Here is a 22,466-nt window from a genome sequence, read left to right on the forward strand (position 1 = left end):
TTTTCAAGACAAGACGCCTGCAGAGGCCCCATATGCCCTTTAGGCAGGGACAGAGCCCACAGCTGGCGTGGAGGAGGAGGAGAGGCGTGTGTCCCCTGAGGCTGCACACAGCGGGACCCAGGGCTTCTCTCCAGGCCCGAGACTCTGGGCCAGGAGTCCCGTGGTGGGAGAACACGCCCCGCTCAGAGCTCGGGCCACGGACTCAGAATCTCCAGCCTTCATCATAAAGAAAGAACGAAGTACCCACACAAGGCACAACACGGACGAACCTTGAAAACATCACGCCAAGTGAAGAAAGCCAGGAAGCAAAGGCCACGTTAAGTGTTGGTTCGTAGGTTCGAGCCCCCTTGTCGGACTCTGCGTTGACAGCTCAGAGCCTGGAACCTGCGTCGGATCCTGTCTCCCTCTCTCTCTCTGCTGCTTGTTGTTGTGTTGTGTCTCTCCCTCAAAAATAAATGAATAAACATCAGAAAGAAAGAAAGAAAGAAAGAAAGAAAGAAAGAAAGAAAAGAAAAGAAATGAAAAGAAAAGTCTAGAACAGGCAAACCCATAGAGACAGACAGCAGATTAGTATTTGTAGGGACTGAAGAAGCGGGATGGGGAGTGGCTGTTAATGGGCATGAGGTTTCCTTTTGGGGAGATGGGAGCGTTCTGGAACCAGATGGACAGGATGGTTACACAACACCATGGATGTATTAAATGTCACTGAATTGTACACTTTAATCGGTTAATTTGATGTCATACGAATTTCACCCCAACAAACAATCATAAATAAGTAAAATACTGTAATAATAAAAAAAAAAAGAATCATAGCCACTATGGAAAACTATATGAGAGTTCCTAAAACAATCAGATGCAGAATCACCACATGACCCAGCCATCCATTTCGGGATAGATCCCCGAAAGAATTGAAGGCAAATATCGAACAGATTTTTGCAAACATAGCAACATTATTCAGAATAGCCAAAAGGTGGAAGTGACCCAGATGTCCACTGACAGATGCACGGAGAAATATATATATATATACACACACATATATAAAATTTTATATATATATATATATACACACATATAAAATTTTATATATATATATATATATACACACACACACACACATATATAAAATTTTATATATATATATATATATATATATAGTGTATATATATGTGTATACACACACACATATACACCTTGGAATATCATTCAGTCTTAAAAAAGAAGGAAATTCTGATGCAGTCTACAGCATGGATGAACCTTAGGGACATAATGCTGAGTGAAATCAGCTAATCCCCAAAGGACAGATATGGCGTGTTTCCATTTATGTCAGGCCTCTAGAGTAGTCATATTTGTAGAGAGAGAAGGTAGAATGGGGGTTGCAGGGAAGGAACAGGGAATTAGTGTTGTTGTGTTTTTAAAGTTTATTTTCAGAGAGAGAGGGCCTGAGTGGGGGAGGGGCAGAGAGAGAGGGAGAGAGAGGATCCCAAGCAGGCTCTGCACTGACGGTGTAGAGCCTGACGTGGGGCTCAAACCCATGAACCGTGAGATCATGACCTGAGCCAAAATCAAGAGTCAGACGCTTAACTGACTGAGCCACCCAGGGGCCCCATCCTCAGCCCATTTTTTAAAAAATTGTTGAGGGGCACCTGGGTGGCTCAGTCGGTTGGGCGTCCGACTTTGGCTCGGGTCATGATCTCACAGTGCGTGGGTTTGAGCCCCGTGTCGGGCTCTGTGCTGACAGCTCAAGAGCCTGGAGCCTGCCTCGGATTCTGTGTTTCCCTCTCTCTCTCTGCCCCTCCCCTGCTCTCTCCCTCTCTCTCTCTCTCTCAAAAATAAATAAACATTAAAAATTAAAAAAAAAATTGAGTTATGTGAATTCTTTATATATTTTGGATATTAACCATTTATTGGACATATGATTTGCAAATAACTTCTCCTGTCCAGTGGGTTGCCTTTTCATTATGATGATGGTTTCCTTCGTGGTGCAGTTCGATGTCATCCCATCTGTTTAGTTTTGCTTTTGTTTCTCTTGCCTTTGGAGTCAGACACATCTCTACCTCTAAGACCGCTGCTGAAAAGCCTACTGCTTGTGTTTCCTTCTAGGAATTTTATGGTTTCAGGTCTTACATTCACATCTTTAATCCATCTGGAGTTACTTTTTGCGCACAGTGTAAGATATCAGTTTAGTTTCATTCTTTCACATGTGGCTGCCCAGTTTCCCCAGCACTGTTGATTGAAGAGGCTGTCCTTCCTCCATTAAATGTTCTTGACTCCTTTAAAAAAAATTTTTTTTAAAGTTTACTTATTTTTGAGACAGAGAGAGACAGAGCATGAACGGGGGAGGGTCAGAGAGAGAGAGGGAGTCACAGAATCTGAAACAGGCTCCAGGCTCTGAGCCGTCAGCACAGAGCCCGACGTGGGGCTCGAACTCACGGACCGCGAGATCATGACCTGAGCCGAAGTCGGCCGCTCAACCGACTGAGCCATCCGGGTGCCCTTCTCGACTCTTTTTTATAAACAAACTGTTCATCTATGTGTAGGTTTATTTCTGGGCTCTCAATTCTGTTCCATTGATCTGTGTGTCTGTTTTTATGCCAACGCCATACTGTTTTGATTATTACAGTTTTGTAGTATAATTTGAAATCAAGGAGCATAGAGTTTTTCTTCTTTCTCAAGATTGTTTTGAGCATTACATAATGATAAAAGGGCCAATTCAGCAAGAAGATACATATTTATAAATATTATGCACCATATATATATATATATATATATATATATATATATATATATAACAGAAGTACCAATGACTTAAGTGATACATTAAACCAGATGGACTTAAGCTATATTTACGGAACATTCCAGATCATATGTTAGGCCACAGAGCAAGTCTCAATAAATTCAAGACTGAAATCGTATCAAGCATCTCTTCCTGCCACAATGGTATGAAACTAGAAATCAGTCATAAGAGGAAAACTGAAAACAAAAATGTGGAGACTGGGGCGCCTGGGTGGCTCAGTCGGTTAAGCATCCGACTCTTGATCTCAGGGGTGTGAGCTCAAGCCCTGCATTGCATTCTGCAGTGGCCATGAAGCCTACTTTAAAAAAAATGTGGAGATTAAACAGCATGCTGCTGAACAACAAATAGGTCATCAAACAAATCAAGGGAGAAATAAAAAACTACGTAGAGACAGTTGAAAATAGAAATACAACGTACAGTAACACCTTGGTTTGTGAGCCTGAAACATGCTTGTAATCCAAAGCACTTGTATATCAGAGTGAATTTCAAGAACCATTGACTCAGTTGTCATCGTGGGACATTTCAGCGTCACGTGCTACTTGTATGGCAAGATATCGCTCGTTTAGCAAGTTAAAATTTATTAGAAATTTTTGCTTGTCTTACAGAACATTTGCACAAGTTACCTGCAGTCCAAGGTTTTACTGTAGCAAAATCTATGGGATGCAGCAAAAGTGGTTCTAAGGGGGAAATTCATAGCAGTCCATGGTCTCCTCAAAAAACAAACCAAAAAAAATCACAAGTAATCAGTCTAACTTAACACCTAAAGGAACTAGAAAAAGGAAAACACGTAAAGCCTGAAATTAGCAGGAGGAAGGAAATCATAAAGATCAGAGCGGAAATAGATGAAACAGGGACTAAAAAGACGATAGGAAAGATCAATGAAACTTAATGCTGGTTCCTCAACAAGGTAAACAAAACTTACAAACCTTTAGCTTGACCAACCCAGGAAAAGGGGAAGTTAGTATTTAATGGGGACAGAGTCTCAGTTTGCGACAATGAAAAAGTTCTATGGATGGCTGGAGGTGATGGTTTCACAGCACAGTGAATGGACTTAATGCCACTGACCATTTAAAAATGGTTTTAAATACCACTTAAAAATGGTTAAAATGTAGGGACGCCTGGGTGGCTCAGTCGGTTGAGAGCCCAGCTTCGGCTCAGGTCATGATCTCACGGTTCGTGGGTTCGAGCCCCGCGTCGGGCTCTGGGCTGATGGCCCAGAGCCTGGAGCCTGCTTCCGATTCTGTGTCTCCCTCTCTCTCTGCCCCTCCCCCGTTCATGCTCTGTCTCTCTCTGTCTCAAAAATAAATAAAAGTTAAAAAAAATTTAAAAAAATGGTTAAAATGGAATGTGATGTATATTTCACTCCAAATTAAGAGAAAAAAGAATCTAGAGTCTTCAAGTGGCAGATTCCTAGAATTTGGGGACTTTAGGGACAATAACCTTAAATTGTGTTCTTCTGACAATACTTTGGGCTCTGACGAAGGCCAGCAGCCTTGTCCATGGCACCCTCTCTCAGTGACCTGGCCTGATCCGGCCAGGAAAGCCATGGAAGCTCGTATGTCGGCTCCTTCCCTTCCCTTCCCTTTCCTGTTTTTTCTTTTTTGAAGTTTATTTTGAGAGACACAGAGATAGTGTGAGTCGGAGAGGAGCAGAGAGAGAGGGAGAAAGAGAGAATCCCAAGTAGGCTCCATGCTGTCAGCACAGAGCACGACAAGGGGCTTGAACCCGTGAACCCTGAGATCATGACCCGAGCCAAAACCAAGGGCCGGACGCTTAACCACCGGAGCCACTGAGACGCCCCATGCTGGGTATGTTGGTTATTGGCAAGGGAGACACACCATGGGGACCGGAGCGCAAGGAGGGGCTTATTTTTATTGGGTTCAAGGAAGGAGAGTTGTGCTCTGGATCGGCCACAAAGAGGAAGAGGGGGATGACTCTGTTTTGGCATCTTGATTTTTACCCAGGGGCCAGGAGGAATCGGGGGAGGCTGTGGCTATAACTGTGAGTAGCAGCAGTTGCTCCTGGTGGCCAGGAAGGGAGACTTCTGGCCGTTTTTGTGATTTGCAACGTGTTCTTGTGTTTGCCCGTGCTCAGACATGATTATGAAGGGGTCTTTCTGTTTTTTTTTTTTTCCGTTTTTTTATTTTGATTATGATTATAGACCCACAAGGAGTTGCAAAAATAGTACAGACAGGTTCCCTCTGCTGATCACCCGGCTACCCCCAAAAGTGACTTGCGTATATTTGCAAAAGCAGGAAATGGTGGCAAAAAAAAAAAAAAAATTATACACACACACATACAAGTACATTATACGCGTGTGTATGTATATATACGATGCGTGCATATTGTGTGAAGTAGAAACATGGCAAAAAATAAAGGCAGATTACAATTACGTGTACTGACCGGCGTTTTGTATCTCTTCCTTAGAAACCAAATTTCTTTTCCATTGCTGCCGCATCAGATGACCACACACTTAGCAGCTGAAAACAACACTCATTTCTTATCTCATTATTTCTGTAGGTCCAGGCCCAGGTTCATCAGAGCTCAACTGGGCTTTGGGTTCGGGGCCCCACAATCCCAAGTCAACGTGAAATTCAGTGGCATTTTTTTTCTTAAGTTTATTTATTTTTTTAACTTTTTTTTTTTTTTTTTTGAGACAGAGAGAGACAGAGCATGAACGGGGGAGGGGCAGAGAGAGGGAGACACAGAATCGGAAACAGGCTCCGGGCTCTGAGCTGTCAGCACAGGGGCCCGACGCGGGGCTTGAACTCACAGAGCGAGAGATCGTGACCTGAGCTGAAGTCGGACACTTAACCGACTGCGCCACCCGGGTGCCCCTTAAGTTTATTTATTTTGAGAGAGAGAGAGAGCAGCGAAGGGGCAGAGAGAGGGAGAGAGAGAGAGAATCCTAAGCAGGCTCCGCGCTGTCCATGCAGAGCCTGACGTGGGGCCCGAACCCACGAACTGTGAGATCATGACCCGCGCTGAAGGCAGACGCGTCACCGACTGAGCCACCCGGGCGCCCCCAGGGTTTTGTGTCTTTTCGACAATTTTGTCCCATTAGCCGGAGGAGATGCTCTGAGAACATGCGTGGAAAGACAGTGCCATTTCCATTAAATCGTCTTTAAAGTTTCCCAAGTGAGGAGGAAAGGGAGAAAGACAGAAAAAAGAAATGAGGGAGTCCTTTTCAGGTATGACATTTCCACTCGGTCAAAGGACCGAGAAGTTTCAGTGGAGGAAAACCCATTGGCACAGGCACACAAGCACAAACAGAGTCATTACGCCCAGTTCAAACATTCATCTGGGTCCTTGATAATCTCATCAAACCGTGGATTGCGGAGCCCAGCCCTTGTTACAGACGCCCCAAAGTCTAAAACAAACAAAGGGGTGTTTGGCCAAATGGTCTGTTTAGACAGGATGATCTCCCTGTGACAGCCTTTTTCTTTCTTGTTTCTAGATCCCTGTCCAATGAAAGGCCCCACAGTGGCCACTGCAATCCGAAACTTTGTTCCAACTCGTCCCCGATGGGGACAGTCCCAGCCGAGAGCGCCGTGTTCGAGTTAACGTGACGGAAACACAAAAGACGCAGGTGCTTGGCCCGGACCAAGCGCAGCTTTTGATGGAGAAAACTCCACAAGAACAGCGAGTGCTGGGAGGGCCCCTGTGCAACCTCGGCTTTCCAGAACTTTGCTAAAGGCTGGTCGATACCCATCGGAGGCCGAGATGAGATCAGCCTGGATTTAGAGTGGACCCTCAACCCAATGACACGTGTCTTTAGAAGAGACACAAGGGGGGGGCGCCTGGGTGGCTTGGTCGGTTGAGTGTCTGACTTCGGCTCAGGTCATGATCTCACAGTCCGTGAGTTCGAGCCCCGCGTTGGGCTCTGTGCGGACAGCTCAGAGCCTGGAGCCTGTTTCAGATTCTGTGTCTCCCTCTCTCTCTGCCCCTCCCCTGTTCATGCTCTGTCTCTCTCTGTCTCAAAAATAAATAAACGTAAAAAAAAAAATTTTTTTTAGAAGAGACACAAGGGAAGGCCGCGTGAGGAAGGAGGCGGAGACTGGAGCGATGTGGCCCCCGAGCTGAGGAATGCCTGGGGCTGCCGGAAGCTGGAAAAGGCAAAGAAGGATGTCCCCCAAAGAGCCCTTGGAGGGTCCTGGGTGGGGGCAGCGAGGGTCTTGGCGGGGTCTCGACAGGATGCCCATCCCTACTGATGCCCTACCAGACATACCTGTAGTCAGACCGAGCTGGGTGTAATGGCTCATTGCAGGGGGGCTCTGTGTAGCATCCCAGAAAGAGGGGGTTAGGAAGGGCTTATTATAAAACTGGGGCTTACGTGAGGCGGTTTGAGGACGGGGAGGTTTGGCCCTCTCGGTGGTTTGTGATCATGACCTTGTGTTTGTCTGAGGTCAGATGCACCGGAGGGGGCTTGTTTTTGCCTTGCTTCCTCCTGGCTAGAGTGGCCTTTTCTGATACTGACGTTCTGTGAAATTACGTCACGTAGGAGAAAACCATAGCGCAGCTGTAGACGCTGGGCCAACTCCCACCGGACCGAGGTCAGGGTCCGCTTTCTTCTTTCTCACTTTACACCTATCACCCGGCCTTTGTGCATGCCATTCCCTCTGCCCAGGACGCCTTTCTCTCCCTTTCTTCATGCAGCCCTGTTTAAAGGCCACCTCCTCTGAGAAGGCCTCTTTGATCACCCAGCCTGCTGGCTTCTGTCACCCACTCTCAACGTGGGGAATATCTTCTGAGTATGGTGAAGATCATAATTTGAGGGGGGGGGGGGCGCCAGGGTGGCTCAGTCGGTTAAGCGTCCGACTTCGGCTCAGGTCACGATCTCCCGGCTCGTGAGTTCGAGCCCCGCGTCGGTCTCTGCGCTGACAGCTCGGAGCCTGGAGCCTGCTTCGGATCCTGTGTCTCCCTCTCTTTCTGCCCCTTCCCCGTTCACGCTCTGTCTCTCTCGGTCTCAAAAGGAAATAAACATTTAAAAAATAAAGGATCATAATTTTTGTGTGTGTGACTTCCTGACTGTGTGAGCCCCAGAAGACCAGGGACCACGTCTAATTTTTTTATAAAAGCTTATTTATTTTGAGAGAGAGAGAGAGAGAGAGAGAGAGAGCAAGAGGGGGAGGGGCAGAGAGAGAGAGAGAGAGAGAGAGAGAACATCCCAAACAGGCTCCACGCTGTCAGTGCAGACCCCCACATGGGACTCGATCTCACGAACGATCGCGAACCGAGCCGAGATCAAGAGTCGGACGCTTAACCATCGGAGCCACCCAGGTGCCCCCAACTTGTCTCTGTATTCCAGCACAGGCTCGAAGTAGGCACTCAACACTTGTTTGAGAAGGAGGGCATCAAAGAGCTGTAGTGTCACCACGATAGAAGCTAAGAATCCGTAGGACGGGGAGTAGCACTGTGAGGCAGAGTGCCTGGCCGGTGGCAAAAGTCATCTTGCAGAAGATTTTGCTTGTTCTGGAATGATTCACTTGACCTACACCTCTGAGTTATGTCAATATGAAGCAAGAGGCATCCTGCCCCCGGGAAGGTGTGACGAGCCAATCTCTCTTTTAAATTATTATTAGCATTTTTTTTTTTTTAAACCTGGCTCTTTACCAGCAGAAGGTTGAATAGGTGTTGGCTTTGCCACCTCCACACATCCTGTACCTAATACTGAACAATACAGGTGACCCTTAAACTGCATGGGTTTTTAACCGCACGGGTCCACTTATCCAAGGGTTTTGTTTTGTTTTGTTTTGTTTTGTTTTCTCCATAAATGCAGTACAGGGCTACCAATGTCATTTCTCTCCCTGATGCTTTTCTTAGTAACATTTTTTTCTCTAGCTTACTTTCTTGTAAGAATGCATTACATAATCTATATAACATGCCAAATATGCGTTAAGCAACCGATTGTTATTGGTCAGGCTTCCGGTCATTCGTCATTAAGTTTCTGGGGAGTCAAAAGTTATAGGCAGATTTTTTTGCAAGGTTTTTTTTTTTTTTTAAATGTTTCTTTAATTTTGAGAGAGACAGAGCGCGAGCAGGGGAGGGGAAGAGAGAGAGGGAGACACAGAATCGGAAGCAGGCTTCAGGCCCTGAGCTGTCAGCACAGAGCCCGACGCGGGGCTCGAACCCACGAACCGTGAGATCATGACCTGAGCCGAAGTCCGACGCTTAACCAATGGAGCCACCCAGGCACTCCGGCAGACTTTCTTTTTTCTTTTTCCAATGTTTATTTTTGAGAGAGAGAGAGAGAGAGAGAGAGAGAGAGAGAGCGAGCAGGGGAGGGGCAGAGAGGGAGGGAGACACAGAATCGGAAACAGGCTCCAGGCTCCGAGCTGTCAGCACAGGGCCCGACGCGGGGCTCGAACTCACGGACCGCGAGATCAGGGCCTCAGCCGAAGTCCGACACAACCGACTGAACCACCCAGGCGCCCCTATATGCAGACTTTCGACCCCGTGGGAGTCGGTGCCCCTAAATCCTGTGTGGTTCAAGGGTCAGTTGTACATGTTTTCTGCTGAGGCTGCTCCAGCTGCGTGGGTTCCGTCCCATGTCACAGCCACGGGAGAAGCAGAAAACAAACAGGTCAACAAATGGACAACGCAAGCTGATTCTCTGACCGAAATAAAGGAGTCTTGAAAGGCAGTGGGAACCCACCAGGCTCTAGAGCAAGGTCCTGGCAGTGTGACTGGGGTTGCCTTTCAGAGGACTCTGTGGTCCACTCGTCCTGCCCGGACGGTCCCCTAGATCCAAACCCTGCCTCTTTCCCCACAGCCAGGTCCAGGGTAACCACCCTCAGACCCCTAGTACTCCCCATTTTTACAGATGAGGACACGGAGCCCCAGGAAATGCAGAAACTCTCAAGTGTAGGTGCCTGGGACAAATTGGCCCCCCAAACTAATTGCTGAATAAAATAAAAAAGCAAGGTGCGTGTGCAGGGGGTGGGTGAGAGTGGAGCATTTCAGGAGGGGCCGGCGAGGAATTTGAGCTGCTGGGGGGGGGGGGGGGGGCTTACATTTTGAGTAAATTCACTTCCTGGTGTCTCTGAGCCTCGGTTTCCCCAGCTGAACGGGGTGGGGTGGTTCGTTTCTCTGCCACTTTCTCAGGCCTCCCCTCTCCCCAGCTTCGCAGGTGGGACGCAGAGAGTGTGGATTAGAAGAGCGCCTTCCCAGCGCAAAGCGACAGCACAATTTGGGAGGATTCTTCTGGGCTTGGCCGGCTGCGGACAGCGATTGGACCGCAGGCTCTGGCGCCCCCTGGTGGCAGGGCAACTCCCGCCTGACGCCGTCGGACCACGTGTGAAGTGGAGGCCGCCATATTTCATCCGGGCAACGGCCATCTTGGTAAAGGTGACATTCTAGATTGTCGTTTTTAGCCGCCCCTCCTAGTTTGCCAATATCTGAAGCGAGAGGAGGGGGTGGGGGCCTCATAAAATAGCCTCTTCGCGGAGAGGAAAAGAAGTGGCTGATAACCTTGGCTCGGGTGGGAGGCCAGGGAGCGTTTCCCTTACCAAGATGGCGACAACGCTGACACGTCATCAGCCCCCGCCTCCGGGAGCTCGGCGCGCAAGCCCTGCAGTGACGTCATGGATTCGCGACCGGGCCGGCGCTGGGGGAAGGAGGTAGGAGCGGCCGCGGCGCGGGCGGAGCCGGAGGGCGGGGTGCGGGTGGGCCCGGCGGGGTGGCTAGGCCTGAGACCGTCTCCCTGGGGGGGCTGGAGGTGGGGTGGTCGGAGACCCGGGCACTTTCAGCGTCCAGGCAAGACGGCTCTCGCGGGGGCTGTGCCCATTTCCCGGAGCGGGCGACCGAGACCCGGGGAGAACTGCGTCCTTTTGGAGGCCAGCCAGCTCCAGCCCTGCCACGCTTGGGGGTGACAGAGCTGGGTACGGACGCCCCCCCGGTGTCTTGCAGTGGGGTCAGGACTGGGGAGAGGCACGACGGGCAAGGGGGAGCCCGGAAGGGGTAGCGGGAGGGCTTCTTGGAAGAGGCGGTGTTGAGCTTTATCTTCTATTCTCTCTTTACTTTTGCATCCAGTCAACCACGTGGGTCTGGATTCCGTCCTAAACGTACCCCCTTGTCCATCCGGAGCCACTCCCCGGATCCCCGCCTGAGTTCCTTGCTTAATCACACCCCTACAGTTCGCCTCTTATCCACAGATCAGCGCCTCCCGGTTCTAACACCCTCCGCGTGTTTCCATCACCCTGAAATACAGATCCCCGCTTCGCAGCCTGCCTTCCCCACCCTCCTGGGGGCTCAGGAGCCCCTGACCCCTTCAGGCCTTTTCTTAGATGTCTCCTTCAGGAAGCCCTTTAACCCCAGCCTGGGTCAGAAACCCCCCTCGAGGCTTCCCCAGCGCCCTGCATGTCCCCATCACAGTTTTTATGGCAAGTTGTCACTCCTACTACTGTCTAAGCCCTAGCCAGCCTGGTGGTCAGATGGGTGCTGCTTCGCTACCCAGTGTCCCACGCGTACTAGGTGCTCGGTGCGTGTCTACTGAACGACAGCGTGAGTAAGTGTTTACCACAACAGAAGAGAAGCTGTCTGTGTAAAGCTCGGGCTGCCATTAAAAAATGCCACAGACTGGGCGGCCTAAGCAACAGGAATTTCTGTGCTCGCCGTTCTGGAAGGGAGGAAATGCAAGATCCAAGTGCCCCCCAGTTTGGTTCCTGACGCAGGCACCCTTCCTGACTTGCAAATGGCCACCTTCTCAACCGTGTCCTCACGTGGTGCGGAGAGCAAGCCCTGGTGTCTTTTGCAATGATAGGGGCACCAGCCCCATTAGGTTAGGGCCCCACCCTTATGACTTCGCTTAATCGCTATCGCTCCCTCACTGGCCCTGTCTCCAAAGACAGTCGTCTTGAGGGTTAGGGCTTGTTGAGCCCCTACTGTACCGGGCAATGGGGACCCAGTAGGGACCAAGGCAGTCCCTGCCTTCACAGAACTCCCAGGCTGGTGGGAAACATGGACATTTGTCAAATAATCATATACGTGAACATAAAATAGCAACCCGGACGAGGGCCTCAAAGAGAAGCTTGCGGTCTGAGAGAGGGTGTCTCAGGGAAGGCTTCATCGAGGCAGACACACCTGACGTAGGCCCTGAAATTTAAATAGGAGTTAACTGGGGCTCCCGGATGGCTCGGTCGGCGAAGCGTCCGACTTCGGCTCAGGGCGTGATCTCACGGGTCCTGAGTTCAAACCCCACGTCCGGCCCTGTGCTGACAGCTCGGAACCTGGAGCCTGCTTTGGATTGTGTGTCTCCCTCTCTGTCTCTGCCTCTCTCTCTCTCTCTCAAAAATAAATAAACATTAAAAAAAATGAAAATAAATAAATAGTCAATTGGGTAAAAAGAGGCGTGAAGAGCAGCCAGGTGGAGGATGCAGCAAGTGCAAAGGCCCTGAGGTGGGAACCTGCAGTATGTTTGGAAAATGGCAGGGAGGCTGGTGTGGCTGCCACCAGTGAGTGAGGGGAAGATGGAGGGAGAGTAGGGTGGCAGGTTTTCTCTCTTTAAAGTTTATTCAGAGAGAGAGAGAGAGCGCGCACGCGCACAAGTGGGAGAGGGGCAGAGAGAGGGAGAGAATCCCAAGCAGGCTTCACACTGTGTGGATCCCACGTGGGGCTCGACCCAGGAGATCATGACCTGGGCCAAAACCAAGAATCAGAAGCTCGATCCAATCGAGCGCCCTGGGCGCCCCGGGTGGGGAGTTTTCTAATCTGTAACTTGGACAGTGACTCCCAATTCTTGGCACTCCCCTGGAGAATCCAGGGTGGGGGTGGTTCTATTGAGTATATTGTGGACACTCAGTAATGAATGCTGACTTAGGTGGTCAAGGAGCAGCTGGGAGGCCCGCGGGATCGGGCCAGCATATCCCCCTGTGGCAGCTCGTAAATCCAGGGGGTTGGGAGAGGGACTGGGATCCATGCTGTGTCTCAGCTCAAGGGGAGCATTTCAGCTGTGATCGCAGCTCTGGGTCTCCTGGGTCCACTGATCGCCCCTACTTTGCCCTGCTCTGCCCCATGGGGCCCTCTCCTCAGTCTCAGCCTGGACCACCTGGCCAGGAGGCCAACCCTTGATGTTACGTGTGGGGGGGGGAGGGCAGTGGTCTCAGAATCCTGATCCGCGGGGAACATGAACGGGGCCTGTTGGGACCCCGGGGTGGGCCAGCGGTTAGGAGCAGAGTTGGGATTGGGGGTCTGGCCCTGGGTTGGAATCGGGCCTCCTCCACTAACCTGCTGTGTGGCCCTGAGCATACTACCTACTCCTGCAAAGCCTTGGGTTCCTTCTGCTGTAAAATGGGGCTGAAAGTAGCCTCTGCTGCTGCTGCCGGGGGATGAAGTGGTTTAGCGTGTCCCTGGTGCCGGGCATCGGTCCGAGTTGACATCGTTATTACTGCCCGGCTCCACCCGACCCCACACCTCCCGTTCTGCCCATCGCATCATTGTCGTCCCCTGGCCTATCCGCACAGCAGCCACAGTGGGCTTGGGAGCAGCCTGAATCAAAATGTGTCCGTGCCCTGCTCCGGGCTGCTTAACGGCTCCCTGGTGCCCAGAGAATAAAATCCTTGCTCTTCCTTGGCCCATAATACCCCACTCTGACAGCCCCGTGCCCTCCCACCCTCTTTTCCTCCCCCTCCCCAGCGCTCAGTGGCCTCATCAGTGCCGCAGGGTCTTTGCATATCCTGTGCCCTCTGCCCAGAAGCCTCACGCCTTCACCCTCACAGGACTGCCTCTGACCCGTCCCGCGGGGCTCAGCTCTGCCGTCACATACCAGGGTTGTGAGAATCCACTCAGACGCTGCGTACAAAACACGAAGCCCAGTGCACGGGGCTGCTGCAGATGGGAGCTGATGTTAGAGTTTCCAGAGGGCTCCAAGGTGGAAGCTCCTTGCCCCACAAGTCACACAGCTAGGAGGCTGGAATGGGGTGGCCTGGTGGTCCTGGGTCAAAGTGGCCCCCACGTTCTCTCCCCTTCATCTGTGGATGCTGGGCCTATTTCCCTAAGGGGACTGAGCTGGAGATATTCAGGGGAGACAAACAACCCAGGAGTCAGGAACATCAGCCCATTTCCCAGATGACGAAAACTGAGGCCCGGAGGACTGAAGGCACATGCCCTGGGCCGCACAGCCTTCCCTTTCTCACCTGGAAGGCAGGCTTTGGAGGTGAGACTCTGGGCTCAGAGCTATGTGACCTGGCCAGGTACCTTGACTTCCCCATCTCAGAATTGGTAACAGGGGCAGTGCCCACATTTAAAGCTTTGGAGGCATTCATGAATTTTTTTTTTTTTTTTTTTTTTGAGTAAGCTCTGTGCTGTGGGACTTGAACTCATGACCCTGAGATCAAGAGTCCCATGCTCTACCGACCGAGCCACGTAGGCACCCCGCTTTGGAGGCATTCAGTTGAGTTGGTCCATATGAAGGGGTTAGTGGAGGGAGGGTGGTGCCTGCCGTTTGTGTATATCATTTGCCCAGCACCCGGCGTGGGACTTGCACCGACCGTGTGCCTGCTGGACAACAGCTTTCCACTTCTACATCTGGCTGTGCAAGCCTGGGCTGGGTCACTGGGAGCAGTTCATGGCAGCCGAGTACCCAGCGAGGAGGATTTGGCTTCAGGGTTCTGGGGACTGAGGTGTCATAAGTGGCAGAATAGGAGGGGCCACACACAGACTGGCCCGCAGGGGTCCACCGAAGCATGACTCCAAAAGCCAAAATGTGGAGGGGGCGCCTGGGTGGCCCAGTCAGTGAAATATCCAACTTAGGCTCAGGTCGTGATCTCACAGTTTGTGTGTTCGAGCCTCACGTCGGGCTCCGCGCTGACAGGGTCTCTGTCTCTCTCTGTCTCTGTCTCTCTCCGCCTCCCCCCCCCCCCCCGCCCCTCTCCCACTTGTGTTTTCTCTCAAAATAAATAAATAAATAAGCTTAAAAAATGATGGAAAAAAAAAAATGAAAGCCAAAAAGTGGAAGCACCCCGGGTGAACGTTAGTGGTGAGCGGATAAACAAAATGTGGTCAATCTGTACAATGGAATATTACTCGGCCACAAAAAAAAAGAACGAAGCACTGACATGCTAAAAAGCATAGAGGAACCTTGAAAACATCACACCGAGTGAAAGAAGCCAGACCACAAAAGGCCACAGAATGCACCGTTCTGTTTATACGAAACGTCCAGAAGAGGCAAATCCGTAGAGACAGAAGGCAGATGGGTGGTTGTCAGGGGCTAGGGGGAGGGGGGAGGGTGCGTGACTGTTTGTTAGTGGGTGCAGGGTTTCCTTTTGGGGTGCCGGGAATGTTCCAGAACTATAGAGGCGATGGTTGCACGACATTGCGAATGTATTAAATGCCACCAAATTGGGCACTTGAAAATGGTTCATTTTTTGTTGCGTGAATTTCACCTCAATCCATTTTTTTTTAATTTTTTTTCAACGTTTTATTTTATTTTTGGGACAGAGAGAGACAGAGCATGAACGGGGGAGGGGCAGAGAGAGAGGGAGACACAGAATCGGAAACAGGCTCTGGGCCATCAGCCCAGAGCCCGACGCGGGGCTCGAACTCACGGACCGCGAGATCGCGACCTCCATTTTTTTTTTTTTTTTTTTTAAAGGGAGATCACTAAGTCTGAGGCCCTCATTTGACAGACAAGGCCCTTGAGGCTCCAAGGGGCTCTTGACTGCAAGTGTGGGCGCGGGGGCGCCGAAGGCCGCCTGCCCCCTGCTCACTGGTCCCTGCCCTCCTCCCGCAGCCTGCTGAGGGATATGCCCAAGAAGTTCCAGGGTGAGAACACCAAGTCGGCAGCGGCCCGGGCGCGGAGGGCTGAGGCCAAGGCGGCAGCTGATGCCAGGAAGCAGAAGGAGCTGGAGGATGCCTACTGGAAGGATGAGGACAAACACGTCATGAGGAAGGAACAGCGCAAGGTGGGTGGTTCCCAGGCTCCCGCTGCTGCGGGTAAGGTGGGCAGTCAACATGGAAACGAGGTAGAAGGTGGCAGGAGGCCCCTGGGGCTTTGGCTAGAAAGTGAGAAGGCCCTGGACGTAGACCAAGGACGAGGAGGGCGGTGGAGGCAAAGGGCGGGGGGGGGGGGGGGGGGGTCGTTAGGCAAGGCAGCCACCACCCCCTGCGGGCTCCTCTCTCTCCTCCGGGTAATGTCCGGGCTGGGTCAGACTGGCGCTTCTCAGCCTCGAGCAGTTCTGCACCCAGCGGGCACTTGGCAACATCCGGAGACATTTTGGGTTGTCACAGCCGGTGGGTGGGAAGGGGCCCCTGGCATCTGGCGGGCGGGGGCCGGGATCGCTGCTCAACACCCTTCAGGGTCCGGGACAGTCCCGCCGTGAAAAGAACGAGACAGCCCCAGACGTCCGCAGCGACAAGGCTGGGAGCTGCTGTACTAGGTCCCCCGCATCCACCCTGCTGGCCCCAGGGCTCGCAGGCTCTTCTAGGTGTGTGCAAAAACACAGAAGAGTGCAGGGATGGCCATCTGTCCCCTAGTGGGTCCCAGTGTCAGGCACCCAGTGGGTAACTGAATTGGTGTCTGGGAAGTGGATCACGGGTGACGCTGACTGGCTCTGTCCAGTAGGTGGCGCCAGAGACCCACTGTCGCTGTCTCTGCTTTTCCCCCCGGGGGCTGATGAGAGGTTCCTGACCAGACTGGTAACAACTGCAGAAAATAGCACTGGTGACATACCTTCCCTGCTTGCCCGGTTCCGGGCATGCCTGGGTGCTTTTGTGAGTTTTCCCATCACCTTGCTGTGCAGGACTGGATCCTGCCTTATTTTTAGTTGGACATGGCACGTCATTGGTTCCCTCCCCACACCCTGTGCTGCATTGGGTCCATGGAGGTCTTTCAAGTTTCTTTTTGACTGTCAATATTTTGATAATATAGGATTACGCAGAGAGAAAAAGCCAGAGACCATTTTTTTTTTCTTTTCTTTTTTTTTTTTTAAAGTAGGCTCCATGCCCAGCACGGGGCTTGAACTCGCGACCCTGAGATCAAGACCTGACCTGAGCTCAGGAGTCAATGTCTAACTGCCTGAGCTAACCAGGTGCCCCACAGAGACCTGAAGCAGAGGTAGCAGCCCAGGCCCCAGGCCCCAAGAGCCCTCCCTGGGCTAGTGTCTTGGGCTCTGGGGTCCCTGGTTGAGAAAAGTGTGGCACGGATAAGGCAGGAAGCCCAGGTCGCAGGGCTGTGGGGAAGGGCTGGGACTAGCCGAGGCCATGGGTCTACCTTTTGGTCTGTTACAAGGGTTGGCTTAAAGGACAGGCCCTGTCCTGGGTGTGTGGCTTAGGGAGCTGTCTGTCTGCCCGCCTGTGTAGCATGCGCCTACAAGAACATGCAGAGCAGAGGTCGGATAGGCTGGAGGGGCCAGATGAGCTCTCACAGCTTTTTGACCCTGTCCTTCTGGCACAAAGCCATTACCAAAACAGGTGGAGGACTGTAGTTTGCCAACCCCTGCCGTCTGGAATATTCCCAGCCTCCAGGCCCTTCCCAGGCAGTCCAGCCTCCTGACTGTTTTGCATGGAGTTGCCAACATTGGGTGGTTTTCTGCGGTTTGTCTAGCCCTCTTCCTGCTGATGTGGTGCCCACAGTTTACGTGGCCCACCTAGTCCTTCTTTTCTTCCCTATACAACAGCTGCTTTAAAAACATTATTTCTGTGGGAGCCCCTGGGTGGCTCAGTCGGTTAAGCGTCCCACTCTTGGTTTCGGCTCAGGTCATGATCTCACAGTTCGTGAGCTCGAGTCCCACATCGGACTCTATGCTGACAGCACGGAGCCTGCTTAGGATTTCATATATACATGAAAAAAACGTTTCTATGAAAAAAGCAAATCTGGGCGCCTGGCTGGCTCCATTGGTGGAGCATGCGACCCTTGATCTCAGGGTTGTAAGTTCGAGCCCCACATTGCGTGTAGAGATTACTTAAAATAAAATAAAATCTTTTTATTTATATTTATTTATTTAAAAAGATTTTTTTTAATGTTTATTTTTGAGAGAGAGAGAGAGAGAGAGAGACAGAGCATGAGCAGGGGAGGGGCAGAGAGAGAGGGAGACACCGAATCGGAAGCAGGCTCCAGGCTCTGAGCTGTCAGCCCAGAGCCCGACACGGGGCTCGAACCCACGAACCATGAGATCATGACCTGAGTCAAAGTCAGACATTCAACTGCCTGAGCCACCTAAAAATCTTTTAAAAAAGAAAGGAAGAGGGGCGCCTGGGTGGCTCAGTCTGTTGAGCGTCCGACTTTGGCTCAGGTCATGATCTCGCGGTCCGTGAGTTCGAGCCCCGCGTCAGGCTCTGGGCTGACAGCTCAGAGCCTGGAGCCTGTTTCCGATTCTGTGTCTCCCTCTCTCTCTGCCCCTCCCCCATTCATGCTCTGTCTCTCCCTGTCTCAAAAATAAATTAAAAAAAGTTAAAAAAAATTAAAAAAAAAAGGAAGAAAAAAGCAAATTCATGCTCACTCCAAAACACTAAAAAACCCACGTCCTCCCTCACGTGACACCAGACTTTTCTCACCCAGTGTCCTACCCTAAAGCCCGTGTCTTCAGTTCAGTAGGGTCCCACAGCCATATTTCTCCTGGCCACCAGGCAGCGGTCGCGGATGGGGCCCGTAATTCATCGCCGCCCCCTCCCCCGCCGCCCGGAAGTCAGCAGTTTATCTCCACTTGTTCCGTATTAAGCAGCTCTGCCTGAGCACCTGACTCTCCGGGTTCCATGTCAATTATTTATGAGACTCACTTTTTATGGCGCAGGAATATTCTGCAGAGTGGACTTATCGTCACGCATCACCAGATACTGCCAATTGCTGATGGCTCTTTTTTTTTTACAAACTGCAAGTGACTTTGTCACAAAATTTTGCTGAATGTCAAAGCATAAATGCTCATGCTTCCTCCTCAGTCCCATGTCACCAGAGACTAACGGCCGCAAGCGAGTGTCTTTCCTGAGTTACTGGAGCTTTTTGGAATTCATGCATTCATGCAGCATACTTTTACTAACACCTACTGTGTTACTGGGCCTGGGGCCAGCAGGCAGCTGTTCAGAACCCAGGTCAGGGCCTGCCTCCTGCCTCCAGGACAAACCAGATAGTCAGAAGACCAAAAGCAGGGATTTGCGGAACACGGGAAAGAGCCATGGGGCGGAGGGGCCGATAAGGAGCCAGGAGCTCGGGAGGAGCCGGAGTTAGCCAGGGAAGGAGGCCTCGGCGCCCCAGGAGGAGAGGACAGCCAGTGCGAAGGCTGAGGCAGGGCCGTGTTGGGGACAGAACGAACACGGGCTGTATGAGTACCGTGCAGGGACTAGGGGGCCTCGGGAGGACATCACCTCTAATTGATGGGTGAACTCAGGCTCGGACAGTGGCCCTGCCTGAGGTGCCTGAACACAGATGTGGGGGCCCTTAACCTTTAACCTCGCCTCCACTTTCCTGCTGCGCAGGCAGGTTAGAGTTCAGAGGCCCAGGGGGACACTTCGTTCCACTATAGGAGTGTCACAGAGGGCACTGAAGGAGTGGGGATCACCCCCAGGGCATGGAAGTCAGATGGCAGAGTTGTAGGCAGAGGGTAGGCAGGTGGAGGTGCCTGAGGTGCAGGGCCCTGTGGGGGTGCGGGTGGGAGGTGGCCGAATATTCCAAGCCTGTGGTTGCCCTGCACTACAAATGAACCAGGCCATGACTCTGCCCCCTGGTGGAGGTGGTGAGGGGCAGCGGCCAAGGGCAAGTCCTGTAGGTCAGATGGCATCAAGGCCTCCCTGGGGGGCAAGGTGGGACCAGTCACAGCCCCTGCGACACTTGGCTAGGGACAGTGCCCATAAGGGCAGACCCCTGCCCCAGCCAGAAAATGGGCTCAGACCTTCCCTGGGTCCTGTCACCTTCGGAATCCAATACAAAGCCCTCCCTTGAGGCCCCTTGGGGTCCCACCCTATGTCCTCCCCACCTCTTCTCCTGCCGAGCTTCCCCTCCCTGCTCCAGCCACACCAGCCTTTGTGAGTCTCTCCTCTGTCCTGCCAGGAGGTTCCTGCCTCAGGGCCTTTGCACCTGCATTCCCACCTCTAAGGACTTTCCTGTCCTCCATCTCTCTTCCTGTCTGGCTCCTCCTCCAGCCCAGGTGTCGCTTTTCCTTCAAGAGCCACCATCCACCTGCCCTGGCCAAGGTTCCCTTTGCTCCCGTAGTCCTGTAGGCTGGGAGCCCTCAGGTAGGCCTGTTGTGCTCCAGCTGTGTCCGCTGTGCCCAGCACAGGGTCTAGCACACAGCAGGGCCCCAGTCTGCCTTGGGTGAGATAGATAAAAACCCAGACCTCATGCCAGTGGTGGGGCCCACTCCTGATCGCCTCCCTCCCCCCAGGAGGAGAAGGAGAAGCGGCGCCTGGAGCAGCTAGAGCGCAAGAAGGAGACGCAGCGCCTGCTGGAGGAGGAAGACTCCAAGCTCAAGGGTGGCAAGGCCCCCCGGGCGGCCGCACCCAGCAAGGTCACCCGCGCCCAGATTGAGGAGACGCTCCGTCGAGACCACCAACACAAGGAAGCCCCAGACCCAGGTGGGGCTTTGGCTCGCTCTGGAGCTGCCTTTTCCCCCACTAAAGGCCAGGCCGCAGGACTAACCCTGGCTGAATCTAGAGCCCCTTCCTCACCCCCAGAGAAGCTGCCTGGGCTGTGTGGTGAAGCAGGGGTGGGCAGCGTCCTGGCAGGCCTGGCTTTGAGCACCGAGAGCATGGGCACAAACACGTGTGTATTTACTTGCTGTGCATCTGACCTCCGCTTGTGGGCCATGGGGTCTCCGGGGACTGAATGGGGTGCCCGGAGGGTAAGGAGACAGCAGCCAGGAGTGGGGGTGTCTCCTGTGTGTTCAGTTGCAGGGAAGTCAGGATGGCAGCGGGGCCTGGGCAGGGGCCTGGCGCTGGGAGGACAGGAGGGTGCCCCCATCGTTCTTTGCCTGCTTGCCTCCTTCTCTCTCCTCTCTTCCCCCACTGCGTCGCTCTCATCTCTCCGGAGCTCTGCATCCCCGCTTATCTCTGTCCCTGTGTGTGTCCCTGTCACTTGGCTGTCTTCCGCCCCCAGCCGAGAAAGCCAAGAGCCACTTGGAGGTGCCGCTGGAGGAGAATGTGAACCGCCGCGTGCTGGAGGAGGGCAGTGTGGAGGCGCGCACCATCGAGGATGCCATCGCGGTGCTCAGGTGATGGGGTGGGGCTTGAGCGCCGGGGGTGGGGCTATGTGTCTGGGGGCGGGGCACGGCCCTCCCCGCGGGCGGGGCCGCACCCTAGACCCCTCCCCCCCCTCACTCCTCTCTCCTCCTCACTGTCCTCCCCTAGCGTGACGGAGGAGGCTGCAGACCGGCACCCAGAGCGCCGCATGCGGGCGGCCTTCACCGCCTTCGAGGAGGCGCAGCTGCCGCGGCTCAAGCAAGAAAACCCCAACATGCGGCTGTCGCAGCTGAAGCAGCTGCTCAAGAAGGAGTGGCTGCGGTCGCCAGACAACCCCATGAACCAGCGGGCCGTGCCCTTCAATACCCCCAAGTGAGCCCAGAACTGGGGGAGCCGCCCTACAGGCGGTCAGGGTCATGACCTCACACGCCGTCAGCTGGGTCAGCTGCGTGGGTTACAGAGAGGTCCGGGGCTGAGGCATCCTGGGGGCTAGGTGGCATCATCGGTCGTGCCTCCCACCGGAGGGTCCCTGCTTCAAGTGACACCCACCACCCCCTTCCTGCGCCCGTGGAGCCCTGGGGCTGATGCCCAATAAAGGCAATCGGTGAGGCAAACCGTGCACTCGACGTCTCTGTGGGTGGGTGGCGGGGAGAGGAGGGCTGGAATGCAGGGGTCACGGCCAGAGAAGATCAGGGGCCCCAACTGCGTGTTGTCGCAGCAAGCTGAGACCTGTGCCTGGCTCTTACGGCCTCCCCACCTGGCTGGCCACTTGTCCATTAAGGGACCTGGACCACCACCCCTGGAAGCTTTGCTGGGCTGCTACGAGGGGACTGCTCAGAGAGGTGGAGGCACTGGCTCCAGGTCACAAAGTACTTCAGGGGCAGAACCAGAGGCGAGCTGAAGGCGATGTGTTAGCATCCTGAGGTTCTGGTTCAGAGTCAGCAGTCAGGTCACATGCTGTGCTCGGGGGGTCAGGAAATGCTGGCTGCTCTGGTGTTACTCCAACAGGGGAGGCATCTGGGTCAAGTCATGGGCAGGCTTCCCAGTGGAGGATTTCTTCAGAGCGGGCCTGAGCGGGAGATGAGTCAGATCCCATTGTATAGGCAGGGCCGTAGGCAGGCGAGGGCCTGGGGGCTGGAACGGGCAGGTGGATCCGGGTAGGAATAAGTGTCCCATCAGAGGCTGCATGTCTGGGAAGGGTTGGGTGAGATCTGTTCCTGGTTCTGGTTTCCTAGAGCTTAGTTGGCCTTGGAAAGTTGGTAGAAAGGGAGGGCAGCAGCCAGATGGGCCCCCAGGGGTAGGGGTAGGGTCCAAGCATTTACCAGGTCACTGCTATGGCTCTCACCCACGTGACAGCCTCCACAAGGCTGCCCTTGCGGCTTCTGGTCTCCATACCCCCCAACTGTGTGGCATTCAGGGCTGGGCCAAAGGGGGCCATGAGGGTTTCATGGAGGGAAGGCCTCGAAGGATGCATAGGAATTCTGTGCACAGACAGGGACAGAAAAGGCTGAAGGAACCACATGTGCAAAGGCCTGGAGGTCACAGCTTTCCTGTTCAAGGGAGGGGTGCC

At 53.1% G+C, this 22,466-nt stretch overlaps 1 protein-coding gene across 1 annotated transcript; it reads left to right on the top strand.

The window, feature by feature from the left end:
* Positions 1–10,363: 10,363 nt before the first annotated feature.
* On the top strand, positions 10,364–21,510 carry CCDC124 (coiled-coil domain containing 124). Its single transcript, XM_047851062.1, has 5 exons — positions 10,364–10,413; positions 15,522–15,693; positions 20,104–20,293; positions 20,814–20,928; positions 21,065–21,510. The coding sequence occupies exons 2-5, from the start codon at positions 15,535–15,537 to the stop codon at positions 21,270–21,272; spliced, it is 672 nt and encodes a 223-aa protein (XP_047707018.1). The 5' UTR covers positions 10,364–10,413; positions 15,522–15,534; the 3' UTR covers positions 21,273–21,510.
* Positions 21,511–22,466: the final 956 nt, after the last annotated feature.

The sequence above is a fragment of the Prionailurus viverrinus genome, chromosome A2 (assembly GCF_022837055.1).
Source record: "Prionailurus viverrinus isolate Anna chromosome A2, UM_Priviv_1.0, whole genome shotgun sequence".
Classification (NCBI taxonomy): Eukaryota; Metazoa; Chordata; class Mammalia; order Carnivora; family Felidae; genus Prionailurus; species Prionailurus viverrinus.